At 50.7% G+C, this 14711-nt stretch overlaps 1 protein-coding gene across 1 annotated transcript; it reads right to left on the reverse strand.

Moving 5' to 3' along the window:
• Positions 1-11138: 11138 nt before the first annotated feature.
• NFKBIA (NFKB inhibitor alpha) lies at positions 11139-14415 on the reverse strand. Its single transcript, XM_007986484.3, has 6 exons — positions 14076-14415; positions 13348-13456; positions 12809-13019; positions 12430-12518; positions 12053-12322; positions 11139-11684 (listed from the first exon to the last, which is right to left on the reverse strand). Exons 1-6 carry the CDS (start codon positions 14300-14302, stop codon positions 11637-11639), a joined length of 954 nt encoding a protein of 317 aa, XP_007984675.1. The 5' UTR covers positions 14303-14415; the 3' UTR covers positions 11139-11636.
• Between the last annotated feature and the right edge of the window lie 296 nt (positions 14416-14711).

Raw genomic sequence — 14711 nt, forward strand, 5'->3', positions numbered from 1 at the left:
CAAAACAACCACGCTCCTACAGTGTACAACTGGACCCAATCACCTTGCCCCTGGTTGCCGCTGGCAGCCGGCTTTTATTCCCTTATCTGGCCCCACCCATATCCTGCTGATTGGTCCACTTTCCAGAGAGCTGATTGGTCCGATTTGACACAGTGCTGATTGGTGCGTTTACAATCCTTGAGCTAGACACAAGAGTCGCAGAGTGCTAGTCCTCCACTCCAGTAGGTTAGCTAGATACAGAGTACCAATTGGTGTATTTACAAACCTTGAGCTAGACACAGAGTACTGATTGGTGTATTTACAAACCCTGAGCTAGATACAGAGTGCTGATTGGTGTATTTACAATCCCTTAGCTAGACATAAAGGCCCTCCAAGTCCCTACTAGACTCAGGAGCGCAGCTGGCTTCACCTAGTGGGTCCTGTACAGGGGCTGCAGGCGGAGCTGCCTGCCAGTCCGGAGCCACGCCTGCACTCCTCAGCCCTTTGGCTGTCCATGGGACTGGGGGCTACGGAGTAGGGGGTGGCGCCCGTTGGGGAGGCTCGGGCTGCGCTGGAGCCCACTGCCGGGGGACGGGGGAGGGAGGTCAGCCATGGTGGGCTGCAGGTCCCGAGCCCTGCCCCGCGGGGAGGCCTTCGGTGAGAATTCGAGCACAGCGCCAGCGGGCCGGCACGGCTGGGGGACTCAGAGCAACCTGTGCAGCAGCTGGCCCGGGTGCTAAGCCCCTTACTGCCCTGGACCTGCAGCGCCGGCAGGCCGTTCCGTGTGTGGGGCCCGCCGAGCCCACGCCCGCGCTCTCCCGAACTGGCGCTGGCCCGCAGGCACAGCGCGTAGCTCCAGTTCCCTCCCGCACATCTCCCTCCACACCTCCTCGCAAGCAGAGGGAGGAGGCTCCGGCCTCAGCCAGCCCAGAGAGGGGCTCCCACGGTGCGGTGGAGGGCTGAGGGGCTCCTCAAGCGCCACCAGAGTGGACTGCGAGGCCGAGGAGGCGCTGAGAGTGAGGGCTGCTAGTACATTGTAGCTTCTCTCTATGAGGTATATTTTCAGTGTTTCCTATGAGAAAATTTTATACAATAGAAACAGCAAATGACTTCTCAGAGTAAAATAAGTTTATTTAGTGGCCAGGGCCATGTAAGATTAACACAAGCCACAGTGGAAAATGGCAGCTGTTGAGAAGCGTTGAATATCTTCAGCAAAATGAGGAGGCCCACCCTGACCAGTCTGGGAACAAAGAGCTTTGGAGCCAAAGGGAGCAGGTTTGAGTCCCAGGACGGCCACTTTTCTTGATTTCATCACCTCAGACAAATTACTAAGCCTCTTTGAACCTTGGTTTCCTCAATAATGCCCCCTGTGATGATCACATATGCCTGGCATATAGTCATTGTTTCATAAGTGGCACCTACTACCATTATTGTTCACCCATAGCTGGATTACCTGGGTCCTCTGCATCACGCGATTAGTGTGATGGGATTGGAACTAAGGCTTGTCAGTGATAGGTGAGATTCTAAAACAGGTAAGGCTTGTTTTTTTGTTTGTTTTTTGAGACCGAGTCTCGCTTTGTCGCCCAGGCTGGAGTGCAGTGGTGTGATCTCGGCTGAGTACAACCTCCGCCTCCTGGGTTCAAGTGATTCTCCTGCCTCAGCCTCCCAAGTGGCTGGGACTACAGGCGCATGCCACCACCACACCCAGCTAATTTGTTGTATTTTTAAAGTAGAGATGGGGTTTCACCACGTTAGGCAGGATGGTCTCAATCTCCTGACCTCGTGATCTGTCTGCCTCAGCCTCCCAAAGCGCTGGGATTACAAGTGTGAACCACTGAGCTTGGCCCAAGGCTTGTTTTTTAATGCACCCCTCCTCAATGCTCCCTGTCCTGTTTAGCAGACCCCCCAACATTGTCATGGGTCCACTTCCTGAATTTGTAACCTTTTTAATTTATTGAAATATATTTGACATGTGTCCTAGTCCTCAGGTCTTTAGACCTAATGACTAGTCAGATTGAGGCAGAAACTATCCCCTTCTACCCCCAAGTTTATTGTCTGCATTACCGTGACTTTTTTCTCCCACTGTCTTTGGTACAATAACTTTACTATTCCAAAAGACTCTTGCCCAGACAAATAACTTGATTGTTTATTACAGGAATTTCCCAAGAGGCCCATCAACTCTTCAATAGGTGAGTTTTATTTAATAGAAGCATCAACAGACATTTCACACCTAAGACATTTCAAACCCCTCGCCTAGCTGTTTCTACTAACCTGAAACTACTGTATCATGATCTCCCCCAATCCCAAGCAAGCCCCTGCATTGAAAGGCCCTCCTTAAACCAATCTTGAAATTCTCAGTGAGATCCTAGCCTCTCCACTTCCCCTGGCAGCTGCGATGGAGGCTCTGTGCAAGGGCTATTCTCTCTCCTCCATAAGCAATGAACTCAGCTCTGCCTTCCACCATCTTCTCAGAACAGAAAATCTGGTGCTCTCCTTCCAGAAAGTCCTTTCCGTGTGACCGACCCAATCTGAGGAGCCGTGAAAGCCAGGAGGGGAGGCCCCAGGGCCAGGTTGGCTCTGGGTGTCCTTTCCATCCTTCCCTGCGTGTGGAGCTGGTCCCACTGTGGGGACCATGGGTGGAGGGCCACGTGCACAAGAGTCCTTTGAGGACATCCTTGCTGCACACTTTTCAAGCCTGGGAAGTTGTGCACACACAGACAGAGCTCTTCATGGTCTGTCTGCTGGGGGTACTGTTATTCCCGGTTCTAGCTTCTAAGAAATGAAAGCTTCCACTCCCGTTTGACTTGTAGATTGCAGGATATTTGTGTATCTAAAGCTTGAGTCTCTCTCTCAAACCAGAGGTTTACTCTATGTTTTGAGAAAAGAGTGATTGAATTTATGTACATGGAAGAGTCTATAGAGCCAGCTGCCTAGTAGCTAGGCAACATACAGAGGGCCACGTGGCAAGGTCCTGCCTTGGGAAATTGCCTGTCAATGACGGAGGTGGGAAGGCCTACGAAGGAGAATGTTAAAAATCAACTTAAAACTGAGTTGGTGCTAAAACACTTCACCTGAAGTTCATTCATTGATCCTTAAAAAGTTGCATTTGTGGCAGGGCGCAGTGGCTCAGGCCTGTAGCGTTTTGGGAGGCCGAAGCGGGCGGATCATGAGGTCAGGAAATCGAGACCATCCTGGCTAACACGGTGAAACCCCGTCTCTACTAAAAATACAAAAATTAGCCGGGCGGGGGTGGCGGGGGGGGGGGGGGGGGGGGCCTGTAGTCCCAGCTATTCGGGAGGCTGAGGCAGGAGAATGGCGTGAACCCGGGAGGCGGAGCTTGCGGTGAGTGGAGATCGCGCCACTGCACTCCAGCCTGGGCGACAGAGCGAGACTCCGTCTCAAAAAAAAAAAAAAAGATTTCAGCCGGGCATGGTGGCTCATGCCTGTAATCCCAGTACTTTGGGTGGCCAAGGCGGGCAGATCACGAGGTTGGGAGATCGAAACCATCCTGTCTAACACAGTGAAACCTCGTCTCTACTAAAAATAAAAAAAATTAGCCTGGCATGGCGGCGGGCGCCTGTAGTCCCAGCTATTCGGGAGGCTGAGGCAGGAGAATGGCGTGAACCCGGGAGGTGGAGCTTGCAGTGAGCCGAGATCGCGCCGCTGCACTCCAGGCTAGGCGACAGAGCAAGACTCTTATCTCAAGAGGAAAAAAAAAAAAAAAAAAAAAGATTTCAGAGGAGATGAAGTAGGATATCTGAGTCCCACAGGATTGTTCAGTTTATTGCGGTCTCCTGAGATCTCAGATCTTGAATTTTCTGCATTATTATATAGTTTCCATGAGGCAGTTTTCCGTTAACATAAAACATCAGAAATTCAGACCATCCTTTGTAATATTTGCCCAATTTTGGTAGGATAGCAACGGATACATAAGGAACATATTGACGATTGATGACCTGAAAACACTTGTTAGTGGGAATTCCTGTGCGTGCTTGGAAGCTGCTTTTTTTCTTTTTCTTTCTTTTTTTTTTCTTTTAATCTGACAGGGTTTTACTCTGTTGCCCAGGCTGGAGTGCAGTGGCACCATCTTGGCTCACTGCAGCCTCCACCTCCTGGGCTCACAAAATCTTCTGGCCTCAGCCTCCCGAGTAGCTGGGACTACAGGTGCGTGCCACTATGCCCAGCTAATTTTTTGTATTTTTGTAGAGATGGGGTTTCACTGTGTTGTCCAGGCTGGTCTTGAACTCCTGGGCTCAAGCAATCTGCATGCCTCAGACTTCCAAAGTGCTGGAATAACAGGAGTGAGTGAGTGTGCCTGGCCTGGAAGCTGCTTTATCCCCAAGTTAGGAATATAGACCTAGAGCCTGCCCAAGCCTGGCTCTGCCATTTACTGGCTATGTGACCCAGGCTGACTTTCTTTCTTTCTTCCTTTCCTTTCTTTCCTTCCTTTCTTTCCTTTCTTTCTTTCTTTTCTTTCTCCTTTCTTTTTTTGAGACAGAGTTTCACTCTTGTTGCCCAGGCTGGAGTGCAATGGCACCACCTCCACTCCCTGCAACCTCCGCCTTCTGGATTCAGGTGATTCTCCTGCCTCAGTCTCCCGAGTAGCTGGGATTACAGGCTGCCGCCATCACACTCGGCTACTTTTTGTATTTTTAGTAGAGATGGGGTTTCACCATGTTGGCCAGGCTGATCTCTAACTCCTGACCTCAGGTGATCCACCTGCCTCAGCCTCCCAAAGTGCTGGGATTACAGGTGGGAGCCACTGTGCCCGACCTTTATTTATATTTTTAAATAAATATTAAATAAATAAATACAGGCCGGGAGCGGTGGTTGCTGCCTGTAATCCCAGCACTTTGGGAGTCCGAGGCAGGTGGATCACGAGGTCAGGAAATCGAGACTGTCCTGGTGAACAAGGTGAAACCCCGTCTCTACTAAAAATACAAAAAAATGAGCCAGGCATGGTGGCTGGCACCTGTAGTCCCAGCTTCTCTGGAGGCTGAGGCAGGAAAATGGCATGAACCCAGGGGGCGCAGCTTGCAGTGAGCAGACATTGTGCCACTGCACTCCAGCCTGGGTGACAGAGCGAGACTCTGTCTCGAAAAAATAAATAAATAAATAAATAAATAAATAAATAAATAAGTAGAGACAAAGTCTCACTGCATTGCTAGGCTGGTCTCAAACTCCTGGACTCAAGCAGTCCTCTGGCCTCAGCCTCCCAAAGTGGGATTACAGGCTTGAGCCACCTCGCACAGTCAATAGAAAAGTTTTTTAAAAGTTTACCTTGAAGTCCAGTGGTAGTGGCTCATACTACTGGAGTCCTTTGGGAGGCTGAGGTGGGAGGATAGCTTGAGTCCAGGAGTTGGAGACCAGCCAGGGCAACATGGCAAGACCCCCTCTCTACAAAAAATACAAAAAATAGCCCTGTCTGGTGGCACACGTCTGTAATCCCAGCTACTTGGGAGGCTGAGGTAAGAGGATCACCTGAGCCTGGGAGGTCGAGGCTGCAGTTAGCCGTGATTGTGACACTGCACCTCAGCCTGGGTGACAAAGTGAGACTGTATCTCAAAAAAATAAGTAAATAAAAACTTACCTTTAAGTAGCTGACTTTTTCATATAGGTTATACTTAAGAAATTGTAAAAATATATGGAATGACAGCAATATTAAAGGGGAAATTATTATTTAAGATTTTCTCTGATGCTTTTCAGTTAACTGCTTGTTAAGACTTCTCATATTCCAGCATGGGCAGTGGGGACTCGGTCACAGAGAGGGAGCAGCTGCCTCTCCACTCCTTCCAGTTCCAGTGCTTAGTCAGGGGTCAGCCTGCACACCGCAGCAATCTAATACCACAGGTACAAATAAGCTCATTTTAAAACCAGGTTTCCGGCCGGGCGCGGTGGCTCACACCTTGTAATCCCAGCACTTTGGGAGGCTGAGGCGGGCGGATCACCTGAGGTAGGGAGAGAGAGACCAGCTTGACCAACATGGAGAAATGCCGTATCTACTAAAACTACAAAATTAGCCAGGCGTGATGGTGCATGCCTGTAATCCCAGCTACTCAGGAGGCTGAGGCAGGAGAACTGCTTGAACCCAGGCAGCGGTGGTGAGCTGAGATCGCGCCATTTGCACTCCAGCCTGGGCAACAAGAGCGAAACTTCATCTCAAAAAAAAAAAAATAAAAAAATAAAACCAGATTTCCATTCTTCAAGTACATTTCCTTCAAGATTTTATTCCTTTCTTGGAGCCCTGATGATGATGATTATGCCTTTGGCCTTGTGCTGTGTCAGCCATCTCCCTTATTACACTTAGCTGGGGTTTTTTTGCTGTTTTCTTTTTAAAGTTTATATATATATACACACACACATGATATATGTTTATATGTGTGTGTGTGTATATATATATACTTTTTTTTTTAATTTTTGAGACAGAGTCTTGCTCTGTTGCCCAGGCTGGAGTGCAGTGGCGTGATCTCAGCTCACTGCAGCCTCCCTCTCCTGGCTTGAAGCGATTCTCCTGCTTCAGCCTCCCGAGTAGCTGGGATTACAGGCGTGCACCGCCATGCTGGCTAGTTTTCGTATTTTTGATAGAGATGGGGTTTCACCATGTGCTGGGATTACAGGTGTGAGTCACCACGTCAGGCCTTAATGTGTTTTTTTTTTTTTTTGTAGAGATGGGCTCTCCCCATATTGCCCAGGTTGGTCTTGACCTCCTGGGCTCAAATGATCCTCCTGCCTCAGTTTCTCAAAGTGCTGGAATTATAGGCGTGAACCCCCACACCTGGTCACACTTACCTGGATTGCTGGCCGGTTTGTGGGCCTTGGCCCTGTTTTCATGTCAGTGTTCAGGGTCCAGTCCTACTTTTCAGTGACTCAGATTGGTTGAAGCTGGGTCATACTTCCTGCCCCCTGTGAAAAGGGTGCCTGCCACAGTCACTTGGGGCATAGGATAAGATAATATAGTACTGGCAGGTAAATAGCTAACTGGAATGTGAGTTCTGGGCTGGTCTCTCCCACCCCTACTCTGCGCTGGTGCCTGGGCTCAGCTCTCGTGCTATGGGCGCTCATCTCACCATGCCTTTCCATGCGCTTGTCTGTCTCCCTCTCCACCTAATCAAGGAGCTCTTTGGGGCAGAGGCCATGGCTTATTCCTCCTTGGTGGGAGGCCTGGAGAATCGTTCTTTTTGAGGCACATGAAGGAATGGGATGGAGAGTTGCAGTTCTCTAGGAGGGAAACACAGGTGAGGTCCAGTTTCAGTTTCTGTAATGCTCTCTTTCAGTGGGGAAACAGCCTGGGATATTCTTATCCAGGCACCAGAGGCTGGGGAATGTTTCTTGGGCATGTTTCAGACTGGAGTTCCACAACTCAAGACTTTTCTTGACAAATGAAATTTCAGCTACACTTAAGGCAAATTAATGAAAATCTGGCAGAAAGCCGGGGGTGGGGGGGTGAGGGGATGAGGAGTTCAGGGGTGGGAAGTCGGTGGGGAAGGAAGACCCATCTCACAGACTCAATTCTGTCACCACTTAATCACTTCCAGTAGCAATTGAATTTTCCATGCAAATCCACCCAAGCTCCCAGCCTTCTGAATTTCCAGGCCCCAGGGGAAGGTCTTCAGATTGCTCAGACTAGTTTGTTCCCTCTTTAAGGAAAAATCCTTACTTTCTGGAAGGGCTTGGTACACATGGCCTCTACAGGAAATGTATCCTCATGGATGAAGCAGGCAGAAGGAATCAAGGAACCGAATTCAAGGAAGTTGCTGATGTGACGTATTATTTCCCCCTCATATCACTTCCCTCTCTCTAGGCACTCTTAGTCCTACTTGTCGCCACATGATCTGTAACTTCTTGGAGGAAATCAAAGTGCATTAAAGAAGGCTCTCTGTCTGCTGGCCTGTTTGCTTTGAGATCTTTTGCTCTTGTTTGCTTAGGAATTTGAAGATTTTCTACGGACTAGAATGTTTCCCTTCTAAAATTTTCCTTTAGGGATCTCCAGGCTCCAGTCACCCAACCAACAGGCAGGACAGAAAGATAATACATTTAAAACAAAAAGAAAAGAAAAGCAGGGAGGGCTGGGTGTGGTGGGTCACACCTGTAATCCCAGGACCGTGGGAGGCCAAAGTGGGCGGATCACTTGCGGTCGGGAGTTCGAGATAAGCCTAGCCAACACGGTGAAACCCCATCTCTGCTAAAAATATATAACTTGGCCGGTGTGGTGTGCACCTGTAGTCCCAGCTACTCGGGAGGCTGAGGCAGGAGAATCGCTTGAACCCAGGAGGTGGAAGTTACAGTGAGCCGAGATCACGCCACTGCACTCCAACCTGGGCAAGACAGTGAGACCCTATCACAAAAAAATAAAAAAAAGAAAAGGGGATGAGAAATGGGGAGAAGAACTAGAGAGTAAGGAACCAGGGCAGCCTTCAGTGCTTAACTGGGCCCAGCTACCTCAAGATTTATGCAGATGACAGAACCTTTTCTGAGGTTTAGAACCTAGAAAGAAGAAAAACTGAAGCCTAGAAAGGTGGAAGACTGGGCCCAAGTGGGTGAGAAGGGGCCCGCCCTTGCTTGACCATGGAGGGTGGCACCCCTATGCAAGAGCTGGAAGCTAAGGAGGCTGGGGATGAGGGGGTGGCACACAGTTTTGTCCTGTTTCTCCAACCTAGCACAGAACTAGAGACAGTGTATGGGTGAATTGGCACAAATTTAACCCCTTTACAGAGGGAAGAAGAGTCACGTTTGACTGAGTAGAAAGCACTAAGGGCATCGTTCCAAAATTGGGGAGCCAAGTTTCCAACCTTTGTTCTTTTGAGAATGAGGGTGGGGATATCGCCCCCACTCCCATCTTACCTCTCCCACTTAGCTGAGAGCTGAACCTAACTGACCTAATTCCTGTGGTAGGTCATTTAACACCTGTGTTGAGGTGTTGAGGTGCTTGGGGAGGGACAAGGAATTTCAGTGAAGAACCCGGGCACTTTGACAGAGAATAAGACTGGTAGAGGGACCACCAGTGCTGGGTTCCAGATGGACTGAGGCTACAGAAATGGGGCAAAGCGGCCGGGCGCGGTGGCTCAAGCCTGTAATCCTAGCACTTTGGGAGGCCAAGTCGGGCGGATCACGAGGTCAGGAGATCGAGACCATCCTGGCTAACACGGTGAAACCCCGTCTCTACTAAAAAATACAAAAAACTAGCCGGGCGAGGTGGCGGGCGCCTGTAGTCCCAGCTACTCGGGAGGCTGAGGCAGGAGAATGGCGTAAACCCGGGAGGCGGAGCTTGCAGTGAGCTGAGATCCGGCCACTGCACTCCAGCCTGGGTGACAGAGCGAGACTCCGTCTCAAAAAAAAAAAAAGAAATGGGGCAAAGCTGGGCGCGGTGGCTCATGCCTGTAATCCCAGAACTTTGAGAGGCTGAGGCAGGCGGATCACCTGAGGTCAGGAGTTCAAGACCAGTCTGGGCAACATGGTGAAACCCTGTCTCTACTAAAAATACAAAAATTAGCTGGGTGTGGTGTCAGGCACCTGTAATCCCAGCTACTTGGGAGGCTGAGGCAGGGAGAATCGCTTGAACCCGGGAGGTGGAGCTAGCAGTGAGCAGAGATCACGCCATTATACTCCAGCCTGGATGACAGAGGGGGACTCCGTCTCAAAAAAAAAAAAAAAAAAAAAGAACTGGGGCAGAACTGGCTTTAACCAGTCTGTAGTAACACTCCTTATATGTGGAAGACCACTAAATATTGGCTCCTTTTTGGTCCAAGGTGAGTGACCATATTCTTTTGACTTTGACATCGTTTGTGGATCAGGAAAGGGATAATTTTTTCTTAGGTATAAGTCAAAGACATAAATTGCAATTATACACTACTCTGCATTTTCTAGAATGCAGTAACTTTACCTTTTCCTCTAAAATATTTTGGCTTGGTGTGGTGGCTCAGACATGTAATCCCAGTGCTTTGGGAGGCCACAGTGGGTGGATCACTTGAGCCCAGGAGTTCAAGACCAGCCTGGGCAACATAGAGAAACCCTGTCTCTACAAATAAAATTAGCCAGGCATGGTGGTGTATGCTTGTAGTCCCAGCTACTCAGGAGGCTGAGTTGGGAGGATCACTTGAGCCCAGGAGTTTGAGGCTGCAGTGAGCTGTGATTGCACCACTGCACCCCAGCCTGGGCAACAGAGTAAGACCCTATCTCAAAAAATTTTTTTAATAAAAATGTTTACAGGGTACAAATGCAGATTTTTTATATTGTACAGTAAAGTCTGAGCTTTTAGTGTACCCATCTTTATTCTTCTTTCTGCCTAGGCAAGAGAGCCATTTTAGGGATGAAAACCTCAAGATAGAACATCTAAGTCAAGTTTCACATTACTGATTTCTTGTGACATTTGCTTCTGTAGAATCATTCACTACAATCAGTAGACTGAACTGATAAGAGCCCCTTCAAGTCTTTATTACTTTTCTACTACAGCCAGTAACAAAACACATAAAAGAGATGGAATGCTCTTAAAAGATGTTTACCCAAAAATAAGTGCGTGTTAAGTATGTTAATCACCTACCTCTCCTGCAAGGTGACCGTGGACAGGACATTCTCTCTGCACTTGTTTCTCCTGGTATGACATAAAGGATGTTGTGTAACAGCTTGTTTTTCTTTAGCACTACATGCCTGCCAGTCTGCTATGCATTTTACGTGGATTGTCTTATGTAATTTTCACAACAGCCCAGCTAATGAGAAAACTGAGGCTCAGAGGTGAGCATCTGCTAACAAATGTTAGTACAGTCCCATTTCTGAGCCTATGTCTTTAAGAACTTCCTGTATTAGTGAGATCTTTCCCAGCTCTATATGAATTCAGCATATTCTTCTTGGCCAAAATAATTTCCTCAACTGGCAGTTAGGGTCCAGCAACAGTTGAAATCAAGGGAGGACTGAATGACAATGGAGACCTCTCCAACCACAGGCCAAGCAGCACACTTCCACCCCAAGCCTGAGACTGGTATTTCCTATAACCTTGCAACAGCCTCCCTCCCACACACTGAGCCCAGGGTGCCTGCAAAGCTTTGCTGGAGGCTGGGTGTCAGGTGTGAGAAGCTGCTGGGAGTTCCCTGCTCCCCTACAATGCTCCACCTCCACCTCTGCCGGAGGATGGAACTTCAGAACAGGAAGAAAATGATCAGGATAACTCGTTTGTAAAAATCTGTTTAATAAATATACATAATAAAAGTACCAAAATAATTACCAACAATACACTATGTACACCATTTACAGAAGGGTAACACAAACCTTGACAGGTAGTAACTTTTCACCCCACATCACTGAAAGGTCTAACACTCCTGGCTGTTACATGCCACAGGATACCACGGGGTCAGTCACTCGAAGCACAATAAATATAAAATGTGGTCCTTCCATGAATTTTTGATAACGTCCAAAAACCCCACAGAGGTGAGGTTTAAAAGAAGTTTTCTTGGAATTTCAATGATCTTTCTTGTCCTCTAGAAAAAGTTCACAAAAGCAACATAATGAGGGCTGATCCCACTACAATAAAACGTTTTGGGCCAGGCAGTGTGCAGTGTGGCTACAGGTACACCCTTTAAATTTTTTTTTCTTTTTTCTTTTTATAGAAAAATAAAACTTTTTTTTGTACAAATATACAAGTCCATGTTCTTTCAGCCCCTTTGCGCTCATAACGTCAGACGCTGGCCTCCAAACACACAGTCATCATAGGGCAGCTGAAAACAAGGGGAAAGAAGACACGTTAAACTTCCGGAGCTCTGCCAAGCCACTGGGATGGGGAGGCCGCTACTGGAAATAACCCTTGGACTCCATTCTCCATAGCCCAAATACAATGAACTTTACAGGCTGAGGGAGTTTGCCTTTAACTGCCATTTTAAAAATGCTTTAAAAAATGCTTTTCTTTAAAAAAGGGTAAGCTATTAAAAAAAAAAAAAAAGACATTATTGGGATACTGGTTATGCACAGAAATTTGAGACTCTCATTATGTAGATGCCCCTCTGATAAGGAGCAGTTCTAGGGGCCTGGGAGGGTGAAGGGAATGGTCCCTCATTAGCTAGAGAGCCGAAGGAGTTCACAGACTCACCTCATCCTCCGTGAACTCCGTGAACTCTGACTCTGTGTCATAGCTCTCCTCATCCTCACTCTCCGGCAGCATCTGAAGGTTTTCCAGCGTCAGCTGGCCCAGCTGCTGCTGTATCCGTGTGCTTGGGCGGCCCCAGGTGAGCTGGTAGGGAGAATAGCCCTGGTAGGTAACTCTGTTGACATCAGCCCCACACTTCAACAGGAGCGACACCAGGTCAGGATTCTGCAGGTCCACTGCGAGGTGAAGGGCAGTCCGGCCATTACAGGGCTCCTGAAACCAAAAGGAATTTGAGATGCTTACGGCTGCGTTTAGAATTTCTGCTCACAACATGAGCACGAGGAACTTGACTCAGTGCATCGGAGGCAGGAAGCACTAACCTGAGCATTGACATCAGCACCCAAGGACACCAAAAGCTCCACAATGCCCAGGTAGCCATGGATAGAGGCTAAGTGCAGACACGTGTGGCCTGGAAGAACAAAACGAAAAAACTATAACCACTTGCTTCAACCCTCACTCCTTTCACCTATTCTTTCATGGGACAAATAGTCATATCTTCTGAATTTTAAGAACCCACCGTCTGGGTTCTGAAGGAACTTTATAAAGGCATCCAACAGGCACTTTGCACACATATTTTCTCAACCTTTCAAATGCTGGCAGTTTAAGTTCTTGCCTTGACTCCTTAAGTTGGCCCACCTGCCCCTTCTCCACATCACCTGCCACCGGAGGGGGTGGGGCAGGGCAGGGCGGCAGACATACCATTGTAGTTGGTAGCCTTCAGGATGGAGTGGAGGTGCGGGGTGGCGCAGGACTGAGTCAGGACTCCCACGCTGGCCAAGCAGCCCTGCTCACAGGCAAGGTGTAGGGGGGTATTTCCTCGAAAGTCTCGGAGCTCAGGATCACAGCCAGCTCCCAGAAGTGCCTCAGCAATTTCTGGCTGGTTGGTGATCACAGCCAAGTGGAGTGGAGTCTACGAATGCAGGAGAAACCAGAGAAAGTAAGCCATGGACCAAACCCACACCCTGAGTTCCCCTGAGCCCGTGTCTCCTAGTTGGAGAACCCACCCTCCTAGACAGGGGGGTGGGGAGGACTGACAAATAGCAGAGACTCCAGGTGGGTCATAAAGACCTCACCAAATCAGTGGAATTTCCTTCACTCTCTAGGATGTGGGCTGATGTGAAGTAAAAGGTGAGGGTGAATAATGCCCAGTGGCCCTGAATTCAGAAAGGATCTGGGGTGACTTTGCTACATCAGCTCCGTCCCAGAGTTAGAGAGCCCGGGCCAGGCAAGCGGCGCACCTGCTGCAGGTTGTTCTGGAAGTTGAGGAAGGCCAGGTCTCCCTTCACCTGGCGGATCACTTCCATGGTCAGTGCCTTTTCTTCATGGATGATGGCCAAGTGCAGAAACCTGTGGGGAAGAGAGGGAAAAACCCCAGGGGTGGTGAGTGCACCGCGTGGGGCCCAGGGAGGCGCGGGCTGCGGGGGATTGCGCAAGGCCGGGGTTTCTGGAGGCCGAGGCCGCGGTGTTTTCCGCGAGGTTATTATGAGCTGAGTGTTCCTGGCAGGCGCCCAGGGACTTTCCGCCCCCCTCCCCCCGCGGCCCCGGCGGGCGCCGGCCAGACCGCCCCGCCCTCCCGCCAGCTCGGAACGCCCTGTACTTCCCCTCCCGGCTGCTCGGCGCCCGCCAGCGGCCAGAAACTCCCGCCCCGCCTTATGCAACCGGGGACTTCGCGTCCCAGCTGCCGCCCCGCCCCCGGCCTAGAGGACAGGCCTGGGGGGAGGGGGCGTGTGGCGACGCTGCCGTCCACCAGGGCCCAGCCGCCGCCCCTCCGAGTCGGGCCGGTGCCCCGCGCGGCCCTGCGGCCCTGCAGCGTTCGGGGCGGTGCAGGAGCCCCGGGGCGCCGCGGCGCCAGCCCGGCTGCATCGCTAGTTCCCCAGCTCGGGCTCCAGGCTCGGCGCCTCCCACTCCCCGGCCGCGCGCATCCGGCCCTCCCGAGGACCCCCGGCTCCGGGTCTGCGCCACTTACGAGTCCCCGTCCTCGGTGAGCTGCTGCTTCCAGGGCTCCGCGCCGCGCGGCACCTCCTGCGGCTCGAGGCGGATCTCCTGCAGCTCCTTGACCATCTGCTCGTACTCCTCATCCTTCATGGAGTCCAGGCCGCTGTCGTGGCGGTCGTCCAGCAGTCGTTCCTTCTTCAGCCCGTCGCGGGGACCCTCCATGGCCCACTCCTGGGGGCGCTCGGCCGCCTGGAACATGGCGCGGGCGAGCTGCGGGCGCTGCTGCGGGTGCGCTGGGCCGCGGGCTGCGCGCTGCTTCCTCGCTGGGGCGCTGGCGGGCGGGACGGCGGCACGGGCTGGTGTGGGCTCTGCAGCGCCGCCGCGGCGCCCTATAAACGCTGGCTGGGGATTTCTCTGGGGCGGGGTCAGGCGCGGGGAATTTCCAAGCCAGTCAGACCAGAAAAGAGAACTGGCTTCGTCCTTTGCTAGGGGGAAAAAGAAGCCTAAACCCTGAGCTGGGGTTCGTCGGAGAAACTCCCTGCGATGAGCCACTGGGGTCACGGACAGGGAACTTTTTGATGAGTGCCAAGTGGCTGGAAAGTCCTTCCGACCAGGCCCCCTTCCCCGCGGTACTTCCCTGCAGCCTGCACCCTGTAATCCTGTCTCT

The sequence above is a fragment of the Chlorocebus sabaeus genome, chromosome 24 (genome assembly GCF_047675955.1).
Source record: "Chlorocebus sabaeus isolate Y175 chromosome 24, mChlSab1.0.hap1, whole genome shotgun sequence".
Lineage (NCBI taxonomy): Eukaryota > Metazoa > Chordata > Mammalia > Primates > Cercopithecidae > Chlorocebus > Chlorocebus sabaeus.